General features: G+C 41.1%; 1 protein-coding gene across 3 annotated transcripts in view; it reads right to left on the bottom strand.

Moving 5' to 3' along the window:
• The window catches only part of LDB2 (LIM domain binding 2), a gene marked incomplete at its 5' end in the record, with an annotated part of 217,511 nt that overhangs the window by 47,155 nt on the left and 150,630 nt on the right, over nt 1-19,726 (bottom strand). For all 3 annotated transcript variants that reach the window (XM_081999460.1, XM_081999461.1, XM_081999462.1), the window contains one exon: nt 4,981-5,153. In XM_081999460.1, the coding sequence (XP_081855586.1) occupies nt 4,981-5,153 (173 nt within the window). The remainder of the gene's footprint in view (nt 1-4,980; nt 5,154-19,726) is intronic.

The raw sequence follows: 19,726 nt of genomic DNA, 5'->3' as shown, positions 1-19,726 counted from the left end.
ATAATACTATAGATTTTACAGTGGTTTACAAACATAGAATATTGTGTGCGCTAAATCTTATTTATTGCATCAATTCTCTTTCCCTCGCAGTTCGCTACTGCTAATTAATGGCTGAACCTCGCAGTGGAGGTGGCTGTGGTGCAACTGCGCGCGCTTGATGTCAAGTTGCTGAACCGGTCATGCCCAACTTGTTTTACGTTTCCCCTTCCTTACAACCGCTTGGCATATAAACCTTCGTTTCATGTCCAGTTGGAGTACACAGTGCCCTGAACGCCTGTGGCCAAACCTGCTTTTTTTCCTGTTTTTTTCCTTCTTGTCTTTTCCAAGTGTTCTTGTCTTTTCCAGGTATTTTATGCTGGTTTAATTTTTCTTTCATTTCTTATCTACTTTTATTAATCCCCCCTTCCAAGGAAAGCCGGACAGGGTGTCTGCCATCAGGCTGCACAAGCTGCATTGCCACGGCAGGCTTGAGAGCCAGGGGACCAGAGGAGAGGTTGCAGTCGTGGACAACAGAGCTGCTTCCACAGAAAGCCGCTCCTGCAGCTTTGTGAGGGGTCTTGTCTGAGAAAGGAGAGAAAATATGGGAGGAGTAAATGCAGCAAGTGGGTACTACCTGGAAATGAAAAGTAAAATAAATTACTGGGGGCTTTTAAACAACTGTCCACAACTTTATGTGGAAAACGGCTGTGGCTGTGGTGGTCTTTAAGGTGCAAAATACATGCCCAGCATGGTATCCTGACTGGAGTATTGTAAATGGTGCATGATCTGAAAATTAACTCCCTCTGTTGTTGATCTTTTAATTTAAATTGGATGTTTAGACTTACAACTCCTATTCAAAGTAAACTTGCAAGTGCAGGGTACAGAGATGTTGTGGAAACAGGGTGCAACAGCTTTCAAAAGAAAAGGTTCCTGCAACTTTCATTTTAATGCAACTAATATTTGATTGTACAACTTGGCAGCCCAGATTCGGTTGAGTCTGTTGAGCCTTTTTACAAGTCCCAACTCAGACTTGGCCAGTTCCCACTTGGGCAATGTGTGGCTTTTCTGGTTAACCGTTCACTTAACATCATCATAGTTTTTCCTCCTGGTTGTTTCTGCAAAAACACACAGGTAATTTTAAGAGGTATACTATATAGACAAATTACTGTAGGCCTGTGAAGGAGAATCTTGCAACAGGTTCTCATCTGCCCTTTTAAACATACCTTAGTGATGCCTTCAAATATTTAATGTGACTTACTTTTGTCATTTGACCCTGATTTTGATTTTCTCATCAGTTGCACTATGATAAGAAATTACGCAGGGGTACACATGTGCACACATAAGGATTAATACAAAAAAAAAAAAGCAGCATTTTATATTAGTGTTCCTGTGTTGAGGCCAAAGATCCTGATTACTGACCGGTGAACATGAAAATATTTCGGGCTGAAAATATTTTTTTATAATAATACCTGTGGCTTCTCAAATGTTTCTTCTGTTAAGCTTAAAACCCCACAGCTCCTAAGAGATGTATTTTGTGCACTGGCATTAACAAATTTTAATAGAAAAACCGAAACACATACCTCATATCACAGTGGTAAAAATTTATACATCTTATAAAGGAATTTAATTTCCTTCTGTAGAGCAGAATTTTACGCGCTACTTTATATCAATAAAATCGGCGCAGTTCTTATTTTAAATAAGTCTCTCTTTTTTTCCTTAAAAAAACAAAAAAGCCTTTTACATAGAATCCAAAAAATCAAAAGGGTCTCCAATTAAGAAAACATTTTCTGTTGTGCTGAATTCATGTTACCGTACTGTGAGCTCTGACATTTTGTTTCTGTGGTAACCAAAATCAGCTGATTAGTTGGCATGGCAACAGAAAAGATGTAATCCCAGCAGACACACTCTAATCAATGCCCCCAGCACAGATGGTCTCCGGAGGATCAACAAGAAAGAGGCTGGCAGGCATTCAGTGTATCACGTGGTTGCTCTAGACTAGGCCAGGAAAAAAACTAAAAAAGAACATTTCTCAAACTAACCAATAGCTTTTTAACCCCTTCGCTGCACTTATTAACTGTAGGAATTTCAACTGCTCGCACCTATGAAAACCAACTCTGGTCCTGTGCCTTATTGCTCGGAGCCTCGCTCTCCTAACGCCGGGCATCCTTTAGAAGCCTTCCCCTTTTATTAATGACCATTTCTCAAACCTGAGTCGTTGCTTGAAAAGAAACATAAAGCTTATACAAATCTGGGAAATGCCTGAGATTTTCGGTAAGGATTAAAGTCACTGAGTTTCAAGGGCTTCACCTATAAAACCCAGCGGATGGCCCCACAGTTGGGCACGTGATGAGAACGCTTCGAACACGGGGCACTCACGGCTCTAGTGCTGAAGGCAAAGCTCGTCTCTGCCAATCTACCGGGGAATAGAAACATTGCTCACTGTAGAAAAACAGTTTGCCTACACATAAAGTTGGAGTGTTGGTAAACATGGTGAAAACAGAGACTTAGGAGGACTCCTAAAGCTTTCCTCTCCCTGGAGAAAAAAAAATGAAGCATCTGTCAGGTAGACAAACATGGTCATCAGGGCTTCAGTCTCTTTTACCACATTTAATTCATGCCAACTGTATTAAATTTTTGATAAAATTTATTTATATCTTGATAAAACAATTTAAGCGTGTGCCTCACTTTACAGAGACCTCTTGCCCTCTAGAGACAAGCTGGACTATTCATATTCTTACTGTTAGGCATGTTCTAGCCATATTTGTTTGGAAAAAAAATTGGAAATGCCATTTTATATATTCTTCCAATACTGCAGTATGCAGTGAGTTGCTCTAACTAGGACAATGTCTAAATGAGTAAAATGCAGGTGTGGATTCCTGATTCAATATGTGATGAGAACTGTTTCAGCCTGTTATATTAGAAGTTTGTGAATTTGTAGCTTACAAGTTGTTTGTGAAACTGAGACAGCTATTAACAAATGAAGTTAGTTTGTATTTTTGCATGAAAAAACCCCTTCGTGGTAGTTTCACTGGGTCAAATTCAGGCATGATCTAAGGAGCTATGCATTGGAGTGCTGCTTCTTATGGCAGGCCTGCTTTCTCCCACCACCAGTGCTGTGAGAGTTAGGAATTTACATTAGGAATGTAGAAGATCTGTGCCCTCGGTATCTCAGCTAAAAGTTACACACGCACAGCTGAGACAACATTCGGCTCTACCTTATTTCTGAGAGAGTAATATATTCTTTCCTCCCTTATTCCACCAACTGCTGTGTTTTATATCAAATTTCCTCTTACTAACACAGTCATATTTTAAACATGCAGCCATTAAACCTCCCTAATTCTTCTCCTAGAATACACATCACATCCCCACCTGAACTCTTCTACTGGGATACGGAGGTCCATACTGGAATCCGCAACAGGACCGTCAGGCAGTCCGTGCACTGCCAGGGCTGCAGAGCGGAGGGAGAGGCTCCCCGCACGCAGCGGGACGGTGCTACGGGACGCGACTGTGGCCGCCTCACACCAGGTGTGCACCCAGCCTGGTGCCTGCCTAAGGCTGTCGTTGACTTGCTGGATGCTACCCTCCTTTCCAAAGTAGCAACACTGCAATGTGCTGCCATGATAAGTGAAATAAATTAACTGAATTGAGAAAAGCACGTTATATCTACTGATTCAAAAAAAACCCTCTTTTGTTTGCTATTGCATTAAAGCTAACGCAAAGGGAAACGACACAGAAATCGTTTGAGGGAGCTACGTGAAGAAGCAGCTACCATATACCCTCGTCACATCCTCTGCACTTGGTCAGCACACACAACTCCTCGTGAGCAGTGGCAATGAGGTGCTACCTAGGAATATGTGGTCTCTCTGCATCTCTCTCTCTGTGTCTGGGGAAGTCACAGCAGGCTGGAGTGGGAGAGCTGGAACGACGACACCGTTAAACGCACACCTCCCAGCACACTACTGCTCTGCACACCAGCAGCTTCCTCTCCCTCTTCTTGCAGCCCCACTCCAAGAGCCGTGAAGATGGCAGAGAAAACTCTACGAAGGGGTGGGACTCGCATGCATGCTTAAACAGTGTAAGCCGTCTGGGCCTTGGTCATGATGCTGTCGACCGCTGGTGCCTTTTTTGACTCTAAAACCTCTGCAGTCCTGCAGGCCAAAGGCAACATGGACAGGTTATCTCCTCCTGCTTCCCCTTCTCCTTTTGTGCTTTTCTCCATGAAAAGGTTGAAATTCATACAGACAAACAGGTACAAGAAGGAAAATCATCATTTCCTGTTAACTTAGGAAAGAGTACATTTCCATTTTGAAAATCAGTTTACTGAGTTTTTAAATATATAAAAAAATTGTTTTCATTTGTATTTTCTACCTTTTTGGTACTGTTATTTATAAATACATAGCACTTAGTTTAATTACAGGACTAGAAGTGGCCAACGCATGAAGATAATTCACTATCAATTACAAATATTGAATATTCACTAACTGCCTGATCTAGAGCATGTTTAAATCAATTGACTCCTTCCATTGACTTCACTGCCCTTTGGACTGGCATCCTACTGTATTAAATCACTATTTTCCTAGAGATTTATAGTCCTTGGACCAGGTAAGTATCAAATGTAAAGCATACCACCCAAATGGTAGGTCCAAGCAATGTGAAATCTCATTGTTGCTTTAAAATCAAGCCCAGAGACAAGGAGATGGGCAGGCTGAATTTAATTCATGTTTAACTGATGGTTCTGGCAATCTGGCATTATGTGCTTCTCTTGCAAGCTTTCTGGCAGAATTGCAGAGGATGCCCACAGAATTTTCCAGTCACGTAATGAATATAGAAAATAGTAATTAAAAGGCTTCAAGGGGTTTCAGTATTAGAAATAATCTCAGTCTACCAGAAAAATGCAACAGCCAATATTTTTCATCCTTATACACACTGAAAAAGAAAAAAATAACCAAACCAACAAAAAAACCAAACCAACAACATGCTTTATTGAGTCTTCCCTGTTACCTTGGTAAACATGGGTTTTCCATGCTGAGTGACCATGGTGCATTGATCACAGTCCACTGTGATGGATGAGTTGTGGTATGACTCTTTTGAGTGCTTGAGAATGTAATACAGGTCTGTTACACCTCCTTCAAAGACAGTGCTAAAATAACGAGGAATGAGGGTCCTTCCAATTGCTGTGAGGAAAATACAAAGCAGAATTCAGCAAATGCTCTCGGTTATAAAATCTCAAACCATTTGCTAACAGAACATGAATAATTTTAAGTGCAATGAAATCAAACTTTCATTTAACGAATATAATACATGTTCTCTGTCTGCTGTAGAAATGAAGATGCGCCTGCTCCCATTGAAATCAATGAAAATGGCTTACTCCATTCAGAGGGAGTGGGCTCATCTTATTTAATCTTTTTACATTGATGGCGAGTTACAGTCACTCTTGAAACCATCTGCAAGGTTTTTTGTCCCAAGGTAATTATTATACAGAAAGCCACATGGTGTCAATTATGACTGAAAGTTGGATATTACTCATAAATGTATAAATACAAGCGGTGAGCACTTACAGAAATATACTCATACACCCAAAAAGGCAAAGGACATTTATGTAGGGGAGTTGTGCACACATATATGTTTATCTATGTGTGGGCATATGTATATTTATATATACCCATCCACACATACGCACACATACATGCACACACATTCTTGATTGAATAGAAGGGCTACTGCTGAGAAATCAGAAGGACCTGAGAATGCAATACGATTTATGTTACACAATATATGACTACCCACAGGTCTATCTAAGATCTATCTTTAGACCAGAAGTATTTATGTCGTAGGCTAAAAAGTCTGAGCAGATGCCTGAACTAGCTTATATGCACCACTTAAACCCCAAACTATGGACACAAGGTACCCAATTCTGCAACACCTCCTCAGGCAAAACTCTCACTGAAGTCATACCACTCACTTCAATAGCAGTTTCAGGTAAGTACAACAAGGTCTAATTCCAGATATATAATAGCAATAGTGAGCTTCTGGGTTTATTCCAGATTTCTGCACAAACTAGCAGAAGCACTGGCACCAAAGGCAATTATCTCATACGCAGCTGATGTTTTCTATCTCCTTTTTAAAGATAAATTCGAATGCAACCACAAGCCTGGTATGACAGAACACTTCAGTTTATAATAGACCGATACTTCCATACCGAATGACTCATTGCTTTGCATGTATTAATCAATCCACAATAATTCTGAGTGGTGGATACATAAAAATTGCCTCCATTTTACAGAGGGAAAAACCAAGTGATCTAAACTGTGTTTTGCAAGAATGAGAGTCACCATCAACAGGCAGGATTAGAGTCTTTTAGTTCCTAATCCTTATTTGTCTATTGAGATACTGTGGTGACTCATGCCTCCCTCATTTGTTGTATACTTTTGAGAGTAATTTCTAAAAAAATTATTTTCATAGGAATTTTGCCAGCATACAGACAAAAGCTCCTGACCCTAAAAATGTATTTGCAAGTGGGTGTTGTAAATTAAAAAGTATAGTGTTTTCACAGCAGTTCTGTGAAAATTGTTTCTGCTTTGTGCATTACAGAATCACAGAATCACAGAATCACTAGGTTGGAAAGGACCTTCAAGATCATCAAGTCCAACCATTAATCCAGAACCACCATGTCCCCTAAACAGTGTGGAATATTGCATGTGCAGTCATAATGCACATTATATAATGAAAATATAGAAAATTAGGACTTGTTAAAGCTTTTGCTGTAATATTAGATATTAATGTAATTTAATGTACAAAAATATACCATATTCTCTGGAAGTGGCTGATAATTCAATGAATGCTATGACTCTAGCTCCTAAAAAACCCCACCCACTCACCATGCATATCTTAATTTTCTACAGTCTTTTAATTTAATTTAGAAAAACTGAAGTCCAGTGTATCAGCATAGGACTCAACACAGGCTTTAACTCAAATTTTTCCATGTTCGTATGGTATATAGTAAAACATGAAATTTACCCACCAAGTTAATTTCTTGCTCCCCTAAGGCTAATTAGTGCAAATTAAATTTCCTGCTAATCATCCTAAGCAGTGAATGTGTGATATGAAAATCCAACATTCCTACTGATTGTGATAAACTTCCATTCACGTGACTTATGCACTGCATACATATCTTGAAACTATTTTAACTGCAGTTTATAGCCCATTCCCAAAGTAGCATGGTCATATTGGCATTGCTTTTTGTGTTGTATCCACAGCTACAACACATTAAAGGGTAGAAATACATTAAACACCTTATTCTTACTAATTTTCCTAGTAAGCATTATCTATGTTTGCCACAGAGATGTGCTACTGTGAACAACAAAGTGGGGGACCAAAAGGATGAAGAGGAATAGAGGTGCACACATGGATGTGCCCCATGTAACTTGATTTTCAATGACAGATGCACATGCAGGCCCTGTCCGTCCGTAAAATTGAAAATAGCTAATGTCAATGTCCAGCATAAACAATTATAGCTAATATTCACCTCCAGGAGAAACATTAATGGAAACCTGTATTAATAAGCAGACATGTCCTCAGCTCACCATGTTGCCTTGCCACAGAAGACTGAAGCAATTTCAAGGTTTTGGTTCTCTTCATGAAGCCCGCAATGGCTTAAAAAGATCATTTCATTTATAGGATAAACATGAAACTCTCTACAATGGTAACAAACCTCTCTCTCTAACAGGAGACGGTATTTCCAAGAACAACAGAAGGCTGCGGAATAGCTCTTATCAAGTCTAGGGTTCATCACAAACTTTGTGCATTTTAAGTGCAAAGGACTTTACCTTGATTTTTTCTCCTCCACAATTGTGTATATGAACATTCAAGCACATACATGTGTGGTCCCTCAGCTCTGCTGCATGCATACATACAATCCTTTCCTGGTCACAGAGATATGAACGTGGCAAACGTGTTTGTCTTTCCCTTCTTGCAGTAGATGGACAAGCTCAGGTGTGGATGTACATACTCCACCTGTGTCTGCCACTGCACATCTCAACAGGATTTTAGCAACACCATGTACCTTCTGCCAGAGTCAGCTGAAGGCTACTTCCTAGGAGGACTCCAAGTAATGTGAAGGCAGGATTATGGGACAATTTGGTACCTGTGGCCACTTCAGGATGTAGTTTAGTCATACTTGGGCCAGGAAAGTGAACTCACACCTTGCAGAGCACAGAGCAAGCTGTACGCTAGCTTGGTCTGGGGTTTGCAATTCCCCAGAGACAGTCGCTGACAATAATGGTAAGTACTGTCTAAATAGCGCATGGTGTACTATCTAATCGCACCAACAGGGCTGAATGAAGCTTTACATGCTACTGCTGTTGGAATTCCTTCATGTTTTACAGCTTGACTTTTAGTCTACAGAATACATGTTTAAGAATGCATCTCTCTGCATGGTTTTGTAGGGCTCCTCCCTCCCACACCACGCTTCCCCAAAGGAGCATCGTATGGACACCCGCAGTGCACAGATCTTTGCCACAGAAGCTCCAAGAGCGAGCGTTTGCAGTAGTACAGGGAGACTCCGGTAATTCCCTTTCCTGGTGCCAGGGCCCTGAGAGCACCCCAAGATCACCCCTGCTCTGGGCTTGGGCTGCCAGGCAGATTTTCTTTCCAGCTTCTCGGGGGAATCCTTGCCCAGCTACTGCAAGGCTTTCTGCCTACATCCTTGTGGAGTTCCCTGCAACGGCATCTCCCTCCGGTCCTGTCTCCTACCCAACTGTTGCTCTTTATTCTTTCTCCAATCTCTTTGCTCACCTACTGCCATGGTCCAGTCCTCCCTTTTCTCACCTTATGGTTGGTTGCTTTGCATCAGCTATCTTCCAAGTTCACCGTTCAATTCCCAGTACCTCCCCGTCTTCTCTTCTCTCCCCCATCCTCGCATGCTTCCACTTTTTCTCTTGCTCAGAGAGGCTCATTAACCCTTCCCAAATCCACTCTATTTCCTCATTCTCCTTACTTAAGCAGGCCCAGCTATCTACTTTCAGTCTCCTTGTTCTCCACTCTCCCCAAAATGCCAGCTTCGTGCACACTTTCTCAGTGTCCTTCCTACCCAGCCAGGCTGCCCCAGCTCCTTGTCCCAGGCTCCCTGCCTCAGCAGTCTAAGCCATCCTGCTAGATCTTGATTTTGTGTTTTTTCCCCCTCAAGATTCTCTCTCTGACCTTTTCCCCATTCTGCCTCCTCCTAACAGCAAATTCTTCCTCCAAAGGAAACCCGTCTCTCCTTCCTTCCTTCACCTTTTCATCCAGCCAGAGACCAGGCAAGAAGACCTCTTCCCTCTGTGCCCCCCATCCAGCCAAACATCTCCCCATTCCCTGTGTTTTTCTCATTGACTTCCAACTCTCCCTTGCTTAATCATCCTCCATCTTCTCCTTTCATCTCCCCCTCTCTACATCAATGTCATCTTGCCCTGATTTTTATCTTCTCTTCTCTTTCCTCCTCTTCCCTCTTCTTTCCTCCACATTCGTGTTGAGTTGCCTCCTTTGCAGGACAACCTGGATCCCGGGCGCATCCACCAGGAGTGCCGGAGAAGGAAGGGCTTCCTTCTCTTGCGTGCAGCACTGGCTGAGCCTTCCTCGTGCGCTTTGCAGCAGTAATGTCTGTGAGTTCACATAGCCCTGAGCTGCAACATGTCTAGTTACTCTTTGCAGCCGGCATGTGGATAGCCCCATTGGGCTCCTATGAGGAGCCTTACCTTGTTCCAGGGAAACGAGTCCTTGGAAATTTTAGCTGCCAAACTCTAGTAAGTACTCTGCACTGAGTACTTGAGAATGGGCACTTTTTTCCCCCAAAGATCCAGCAGGGTAGCACCTTTGCAAAGGTGAGAAACCCTCCTCCAGAGCATACAGATTCTTGGGCATTTAAAAAACAAAGTTGCAAGACTTTTGTAGCATGGGCAAGACAATATTTTTCCATTTTGGGGGAAAGAAGAAATCTTTTTTATCTTAAATAAAAAAGAACTAGGTAAAAGCAAAAACAATTTCAGCTTTATGGAGTCAAGTTTGGCAAAATTATAAATAAGTAGAAAGAAGGCCTTTTAATGAGACTTATCAAACAACATTAATAATAGATGCTATATCATCTGCCTGCAAGAACACATTAGAATAGCCATGATTGCAGATGCTGAGGCTCCGCGCCCAATACTCAGGCTTAGGAAAGCAGACGTAGGTTCATACCTGCATCTTTACAAACACTAATCCAGAAAAGACCTGTGAAATATGACACCCTGCATTGTAAGATACTGGATATACTAAAAGGAAAATTAACCCGCCCCTCAGCATTCAGGCATTAATTCCAGATCACTGGAATGCTGCTTTAAATTATCATTTTGTCCTGGGCAGCATCCTCCATCCCTAGCTGAGTATCTGAAGTTGTACTATTTCCCACGAGAAGTGGGCACTGCCCCTTAACATTTCCTTCATTTGTGCTAGCAAATCCCTGGATAGCTATGCAAACTGACAAAGATCAGCTGGATTTAGCAAGACATAATAGTTATTTATATGAAAGTGTCTATAAGAAAGGCAGATCTGAAGTGACTCTTCTGCATAAAATACAATGCTGTCGTCTGCTGGAATGTCGTACCTTTAGCCTATTCAGTGGTGTAATGGCTTGGCTATACATGATTTTGTATAACTTCCTGGTGCATCAGAGACGTAAGTACAATTTTGGAATTGAAGACAGACAGGCAGATCTGTGACCCTCCCCCGAATATGAGCGGTCCAGAAACCAATTAATCCAACTGATGAACATAGGCAAGAAGCTTTATAGGTCAGTGTCCTGGTTTCAGCTGGGATAGAGTTAATTTTCTTCCTAATAGCTGGAATAGTGCCATGTTTTGGATTTAGTGTGAGAATAATGCTGATAACGCACTGGTGTTTTTAGTTGTTGCTAAGTAGTTGTAGTGCTTATACTCAGTCAAGGACTTTCCAGCTCCCCATGCAAGTGGGGAAAGGCACAAGAAGCTGGGAGAGGGCACAGCCAGGCCAGCTGACCCAGCCTGGTCAAAAGGATATTCCCTACCACGCTGCAAAATGTCATGCTCCGTATATAAACTGGAGTTGGCCAGGGGGTGGGAATCACTGCTCGGGGACGGGCTATCAATCACCAGGTGGTGAGCGATTGCTGCATTACGCATCGCTTGTTTTTGTATATTCCTTTATCAGTATCGTTATTGGGTTTTTGTTGTTGTTGTTGTTATTTCCTCTCCCTTTGCTGTCCTGTTAAATTGTTTTTATCTCAACCTGTGAGGTTTTTTTCCGATTCTCTCTCCCATCCCACCAGCAAGCGGATGTGTGATGCTTAGTTGCTGGCTGGAGCTAAACCACGACAGTCAGTAACAGTTATATTATATATCGTTTCTTAAGTATCATTCCTGGGGAATTCTAAAGAAAAGAATGAAACCATCTGACATATTAAATGGCCCAAGGCCTGCCTCTCAGGGAGGGACACACGTAGGTCACACTCCTGCTTTTTGACCTGGGCATTCAATGATCATGATTAGGGTTCCCCTCTGTCATCCTGATCCTAGCAGTCATTATTTTCATGCTGCCTGTTCATTTATTAGCCCTTTTAAACATGTTTGACTGAGTCTGAAATACTTTATTCTCTGATGAATATGTTTAAGTTTAAAAGTATTTTCCATCACAAACTGTGCCAAAAAGTCCAAAGATCTCTAGGTGGGAACGGCCATAACTCATGAAGTTCAGGGTTTTTGCAAGCCTCAGACTAGCTATGGGTGTAAAGCCAGTTAAAAAATTACTTTGTAATATAATTGTGGTGCCGCCACATACCATGTACTGTTATTTTTTGGTTGTTTGTTGTTTTTTTCTTTTTTCCTCAAGGAAGATTTGAATAAAACGGAAAGTAAACATGTTTTTCCAGGTCACAGGAAACTGGTATTATTTGTGGGCTAGGAATAGAAGAACACTTCCTCCCTTTGTGTCCCAAAGATAGGCTGTCAAAATCTCCATTCCCTCTCTACAGAATGAAGGTTCACAGTTTCTCTGCAGAAGCAGGGCTTGATAGTAACCCCCTCCTTGCTCACTGAAGTGTTCATGTCTTGCCTTTACAGTAGAAGCTCTCAGGGGCACAGACTTGGATGTAGCATATGCATATACATATACACCATGTAAGATAACTGTCACGTTCGTATAGAAGTGAAACAATGCAAGTGTTAATCAGTGAAATAAAAATACTGGTTTTATTGCTTCCAGGCTGGTTTTTGCAGCTCTGAATGCTGTCAAGTCCTATGTCTTCAATTAGAGCTATGATATAAAATAAGTAATAAAACAGACATAAATACAAAACCATAAAATATAAAAAGTCTTTAAAAGTTCCACAGAATGAAAAAAACACCCTGTGCCTATTGCTTAAAGGAGCTCTGCCTGGAAGCTCTGGTGCAGCCTGCAGCTGATCATCTCATCAACACGCTATAGAAGGGCTTGAGGAACTCCACTGGTTGGGGCTGTGGGTTTTTTTGGCTCCCAACGCAAAATGTTGAGCCGTCCCATAAAGCTTGAGGCAGACTCTGAAAGTCTCTTGCTTGAGAGATTATCACAGTTGGATCTCAGTAATTAAATGGAGATGCTACAACTAACTCTCCCTCAGCCAGCTGTAAGGGCTCGGGAAGCCAGGAGGCAACTTCCCATTGATTGCAAATGAGCTTTCCTGAGCACTGCAGAAGAAAGCCTGAGCTTTCTGTTAGTTGTTAATTGACATCTCTGGGCATGGCTAATTGACATCTGTGTGGGCCAGAGCCCGGCATGTTCATTTACATATGTTTTTGTAACCGAAATAAGTAAATCAGTACACACAAAGCAAAACTTCACGGAGTTACATAGCGATGTCATTGCTGTGATTCTGCCTACACTTCTATTTGCCCAAATTTGTCCCAGTGAAATAGCACATCAGGTGTGTTCCCTCCCTGACACAGTCCGTCTGGCTGGGATGTGGAGGGAGGGATCCCTCCATGAAGCTGGACAACAGTAAAGCTCCAGTTTCCAGTACTGTGACCCAGCTGGGAGGCAGGCTGCTCGTGGGAACCCCCTCCACCTTTATAAGAGTGAGTGGATTCAAACCCAAACAGCATGAGTCTGTCAATTCCCAGGAAAAGCTACTGTCAGATTTGATAGTATGGCATGAAAGGCAGTGAAAAGACAGTCTAATAAGTCCAAATTCTGTCTCAGAGACATGTGGGCCATGTTGATTAAACCACCCACATGTATCCAAGGCAGAATCTGGCACACACAGACCTTTCCTTTTTTTTTTTTTCCCTGTCTAGTGGGAAGATCAGGTTCTTATAGAATAAAAATTATAATATATGGTTATTTTCCACTTATATGAAATTTTTAGTTATTTATACAAATTAAATATTATGTAAAATTAAATGTATGATTTACAATATATTACAACAGCAGTAATAATAACAATATACTACAGTCTACTAGTATACTATTAATAGTAGTATACTAGTAATACACTACATTGTATTGCTAGTATACTATTAATAGTAGTATACTAGTAATACACTACATTGTATTGCTAGTATACTATTAATAGTGGTATACTAATAATATACTACATTGTATTTAAACTTTCAGAAAACATCTGTATAATCTACAGACATCACATATTTTAAACTCCATGAACTTCAAAAGACAGTGGAAGTACTACCTCCATGTTGCTAATAAAGCACAGCTCCTTAAGAAGTAAAATTAGCTGTATATACATTCTTCCCATGTCCTTACAATTTTGTTTTTACCTTTGATGATCTACTTAGCACTTCATGAAAACTGGGAAAGTCAACCATTTTGACTTTGTTCTCAATTTTGTAACAAAACTGCAAAGTAGGATGAGTAACATGGATTCTGCACTGTGACTCAGTAACTTGAATCCTTCCCACATCCAGAACGCAATGTTTTGCCGTGTTCTTGTTTTGATCCATGATACTTTCATGGTATCTGCAATATCTTATTTATTTTATGTCAATAATACTGCCTACAGTTAAAAGCTATAACCAAAACCACCAAAGCTTATAAAATTGTAAATGTCTTGGTTTCCCTCTCCAGTTCCTTCTATTCTGTGTAATTCAAACATTCTGTTAGGTTTGACTCTGTCTTTTCGCCGATAATTATTTTCTAACAACATTTTACCCTGGTGAGGATTTGCCTGTATAATTTTGATTCAGTTGACTGTGTATTTCCTTTTCTCGAAAGTCTGTAACTAGCACTTCAGTCCTCTAAAACACACTTGAGTCAAGAACAAGCAACAGAAACTTCATGACAATGAGCCTTCAGCTTAACTCCCCACACCTTATGACCCTTATTCTCATAGACACACAATCTGCAACTCAGTCTTAAATCCATCATCTCTCTGAAGAGAGCCAATCTTTTACTATAATTCATTTTGGTAAAAACAGCTATAAAAAGCTCTATGTGCCTCAGTACAAAGCTAAACTGCATCAGCCTAGTTTTTCATTAAGGCTCAGCAAGTCTACTTATTAGAATAAAATTTCCTCCCAACCCTTTCCTTATTATACTGGCAGCACAGTACTAGTGTGCGGAATTGCTCACTGCAAAATTCAGTCTTCAGATCTCAAGTATTTCAGCCTCAGGCTAAAACAGTGTGGACCAGGGGAATTGGAGAGCAAGCGGCAGAGTCCAAGACACCTTTCACAGGATGGCAGCTGGGCTCGGAGGGCACCTCTGGGGACCATCTGGTCCAACCCCCCACTCAGAGCAGGGTCACCTGCAGTGGGTTGCCTAGGACTGTGTCTGGCTGGGTTTTGAATATCTCCAAGGATGGAGCCTTCATGACCTCTCTGGGTAACCTGTGCCAGTAGTTGACCAGCCCTTGAGGAAAACGCTTTTTCTTACGTTTAAATGAAATTTTCTTAGTTTCACTTTGTGTCCAGTGCCTCTTGCATTTCACTGGGCAACACTGAGAAAAGTCTGACTCTGTCTTCGTTACTCTGTCCCCATCATATATTTGCACATACTGATAAGATACCCCTTCTCCAGGCTGCAGAGTCTCAGCTCTCTCAGCCTCTCCTCGTATGGGAGATCCTCCAAGCCCTTAATCACATTCATGGCTCTTCTCTGGGCTTGCTCCAGTACATCCAAGTCTGTCTTCTAAATGGTGAGCCCAAACTGAATATCCTACTCCAGATGTGTCTCACGAGCACTGAGAGAAGGATCACCTCCCTCAGACTCCCTAACGCAGCCCAGGAGGCTGTCGGCTTCTTTGTTGCAACGGCACATTGCCGGCTCACGGCCAACTTCAATTCTCAGCTGCCTTCCTGCAGGTCCCATAACCAGCACCTCAAATTCAAGCACCAACAGCAGAGCACAGACCCCGCACAGTTCTGTACCAGCTTCGAGCTTGAAGTTTTCGCTCTGTATCCAGTGACAACACTCTAAGAACCCAGGGAATCTGCTAAGTGATCATAAAATGAAAACTCAGAGCCCATACAATTTGTTGTTTAAACACTGAATTAGGTTTCTAGTAGTACAGAGCAGGTCAGACCCTTACCCCGCATTGAAAAATTCATAATTTCTCATGGCAGGCACATTTCTGAGGAAGCCTATGGTCTAAGCTGATTTTTTTAGGCTGGAGGGGAGAAGCGTTTGAGGGGGTTACCCATATTCTTTTTCTACATACAAAAGACGTACCTTAGATGAGGAAGGTCCAGTTTTAACTGTAAAACTTCCACATTTTATAAGTCAAAACCATCACTTCCCAGCAAAGTTATATACACACATATTTTAGTGAAGAGAATATTTGTATTTGCATAAAAAATCTGCACTGTGAATGTCAATAAAGCCAGAACAAATGGTTTGCCTGCTTGCAGTATATAGCCAGTCACACTTCTGACTGTGCTAATAATTCTGTTTGAAGAAAGAGTGTTTCAGTTAACTTTGTTCAACAACTGCAAAGAAGAAAGTTTTAAAGGCAAGCCAAAGAGGTTATTCACAGCTGTATGACAAACCACTGTCAAAACATAACAAACCACAACCAAACTCAAGCAGAAAATGACAAAATGTAAGACTGTAAAAATGATGGAAATTGTGCAGGACAGGCATTTTAGATGAACAAATGCAATCTGTATCAGCATAAAGGACCAACACACAACAGGAAATGATACCCAGAAAAGTCGTCTCAAGAAATAAAGGCAAAAACATAAAATTAAAATGACAGGACACCAAAAGGAACAGACAAAAAACAGGCAAACCATCCAGTTGTATTAAATCAAGCACACCGCTGACCCCTGACTTCATCTGACCTAGCAGAACACTAAACATGGCAGTAAAAAAAATTATGTAAAAGCACAAGTAAAATGACATTAAGATAAAGTCACATTGGCCATACCCTCACATACTGCCACAATTCTTTTATGCAGGTACCCAAGCGGGTCTGGGGCAGAACCTAGACAGAGAGCTCAAAACCAAAGCTTAGTTGCTGCAGAAAACGGGTGTCTGCCTTTCTGTGGCAAGTTCGTGCTGGTGGTGGGTTAACTGACCAACACACACACCTCACAGCGATTGACTGAGTTAAACTCTTGTTGATCTGAATCCAAACAGTTCCACGAAAATTAAGCAAGCCACTGGAACCACACCAGTTACCACCTGCAAAGAATTTGGCCATTATGCTGAGGATCATCCTCCCTCCAGCTTGTATAAATATTCAAGCTATTGCTACGAAAGCATGCGGGAAGATCTGTTGTTCTATATTTGCTGGTGCAAGGTTGTTCTGAAGACAGATGTCTGCAAATGCAATTCTACCAGTTTCTGATCTCCACTCTCTGCTCTGAACCATGTTGAGATGGGAAGCTGAGGCAGGAAAAAAATATCTTACATGTGTTCTAGAAATACTATTAAACATTTACAGCCTATATGAGGAAGAATAAACAACTCACAAAGTACTGACCTGAATAATGCATAGGTCCCTTTCACCCTTAGAAATATTAAAAGAGAAGCTGTGAGTGACTGAGACAGAGTATCCACACAGTGGACAGCTTTTTCACTTCTAAAGCTCCTGCTTTACATCCAGGCAAAATCAGCAGCAACATACACTTCTCATTAGCTGCGAGACTGATAAATCCTGGTTTTGGTTTCAGTCCATTTTGTTATTTGCCAGAGTAGCACCTCACACCACCACCACCACCACCACGCCTGATGAGAAGCCTGATGAGAAGCCTGAGGACAAGTACAGGCTGCTGGGACCTCACAGGGCTCAGCTCAGGCAGAATTTACCTTTCTGGGATGCTTTCTGCAGCTCTCCACAAGCTCCCTTCTGCTGAGGGAAAGCTACTAATAGTACTTATGGCAGCTATAAGTTAGTTAAAACTACTCCTTCACTGTGGTTAGTACAATGTAAACATAGCCATGAATGTGTCTATAAAATATATTGCAGACAGCAACTTGCTCTGCTAAAATTCCAAGTAAACCAAAAGCTACATGTTTGCATAGCGTGGCATCACATCTGAGCACGTAAACCCTGTGAAGAGGCAGGATGTATTTGTGTGGGCTCCAAGCCAGATGAAAATGGCCACACAGTATCTGGTCAGCTTGGCATGTGGACAGAACGGTCTCGTACAGGCATTTGCCATATAGGCATAGCTGACCTCCTCAACACTGGAAGACTTATCTTCATGGCAAGACTGAAGGCCACGAGTAGGCAATGTGAAGGAGAAAGACAGTCCCTTCCCTGAACGCAGGACTTCGGGCTCAAGCACTGTGAGTCAAGCATCACAGCACGGTCCACATTCAGGTGAAAAATATCAGAGGTGAAATGTGTTGATAAGTGCATCAAAAGGGACATAAAGTAATGGGGAGTGTGTCTGGAGAACTGGTGGGAGGTGAGGGGTTACGGTGGTATGATAAAAGATACATATGGCATTCTCAAAATTCTCAAACTGCATTGAGCACATGTGGATTGATAACCAGCATGATTTTTCTGGTAATTTTATGCTCTAGACATATGAACAATATCTCACCAGTGGATAATATCAGTTGTCGGTTATATACATGTTTTATAACAACCAGAACCCTCTTTTTCAAAAAGCCATTAGGGGTTGGCTTTGATTTCTTTTTTTCTGCAGCAAAGGTTGCTTTCCCACTCCCTTTCTCTTTCAAGCTCATGGAAGCTAACTACAGAGAAAGTAAAAAGGTATTCAACACGCTAGACAAAATAATTAGGAAAATATTCTACCATTTAGAAATATTTTGTTGGTTTTAGAAGTGCAGCTTGTTTATTACCCTTAAAACGAAGGCAAGTGTCCTGTGTTCTGCTATACAAATCAGATGTCTGACAAAATAACGTCAAATAACAAAGAACCACTTTCAGAAAAGGGCAAGCAATGTAACATGTTTATAAGCTTCAGTCAGAACACACGTTATACGCAATTTTTAATAAAATTTTATGCAGCAAGGAATGCAGAATGCTCTTAACTTGAAAAAGGGAACATTAGTAATAAGTGCTGTAACAAATCTGTGCTCAAGTTGAAATAGCCTCTGCCTATGTTTTCTGTCCTTTTAGCTGTATGATACATTTTTTCCACATTACACAGAGAGTCATCATATCATCTTCTTGATATATTTTTGCTACAACAACTTACCGTGAAGTCTGGAACCACTACACGTAAGAGGCAGTTCCCGTGACAGTGCTGAACTGCCACTGGCAGGACAGCTTCAGGGACCCCCGAACATAAACCACAACAACCACCACCCGGGATCAGCCCAAATGCCACCCAGACCAACACCTGTGCCTGACAACAACCCAACTAAAAAACTAAGGAAAAAATGGAAAAAATAAAGGACAAGAGTGACATGATCCATGCCCTGGTCCATCACACCTGCTTCCAAAAATGAACAGGTGGAAAGCTACAAAGGTGATGGTTGCATTCAATTACACGTGGAATTCATGGCTACTAATAGCTATTAACATCCAAGTATGATGGGATCGCAGGGAACCCCATGCTCCAAATATCAACCTAATCACTCTTAATTTAATTACAGAAAAATATCCACACTCTTTATGATCACAGACCAGAAACATAAAAAAAAAAATTCTCTTGGAACATGTTTTCTTACAAAACTGAAGAAATTCAAGGTGGGAAGTTCTTCTCTAAAAGTTTAGCAATAATATTTATCTTTCAGAAGTGTTGATACAGTTACAGTGCACCACTACCAATAAGCATCCCTATTGACATCAGGGAGAATGATCCAGATCGATAATTTGATGTTCTGATATCTTAACATGAGTATGACTGTCTAATTCAAAATACTTTTTTGATGAATTAAATACATTTTTTCAAAATCTACCAGTTTTGGAAAATGTACAGAAATCACCGAATGTGGGAAAACCAATTTAATTTGGTATCTTTCACGTTCATTATGGTCAAGCAGGATTCTGAATAAAAAAATAAGATGCTCCACTTTGCAATGTAAACATGCAAATACGGTGCTGTCTATACAAATATTTGAAATATCCTCCTGGCTTTCAAATGATTTGTACGTATTTCACAACTAAGAATATATTTTTTAACAGCAGCATTGCAAGATCAACTCAGGATCTGGAAACAAATTTGTGTGGCAATTACTGTGGTGAATAGTTAGCTGACTTATTTGTTTACAAAGCCTAACACCATATAGTAGTAAGCTTGGTAGGAACCAATTCATACTTTTGTTAAAAGACAAATAAAAAAGTGCTGGA

This window comes from Phaethon aethereus (genome assembly GCF_964289735.1).
Source record: "Phaethon aethereus genome assembly, chromosome: 4".
Taxonomy (NCBI): Eukaryota; Metazoa; Chordata; class Aves; order Phaethontiformes; family Phaethontidae; genus Phaethon; species Phaethon aethereus.
This window is presented reverse-complemented; position numbering and strand designations above follow the sequence as displayed.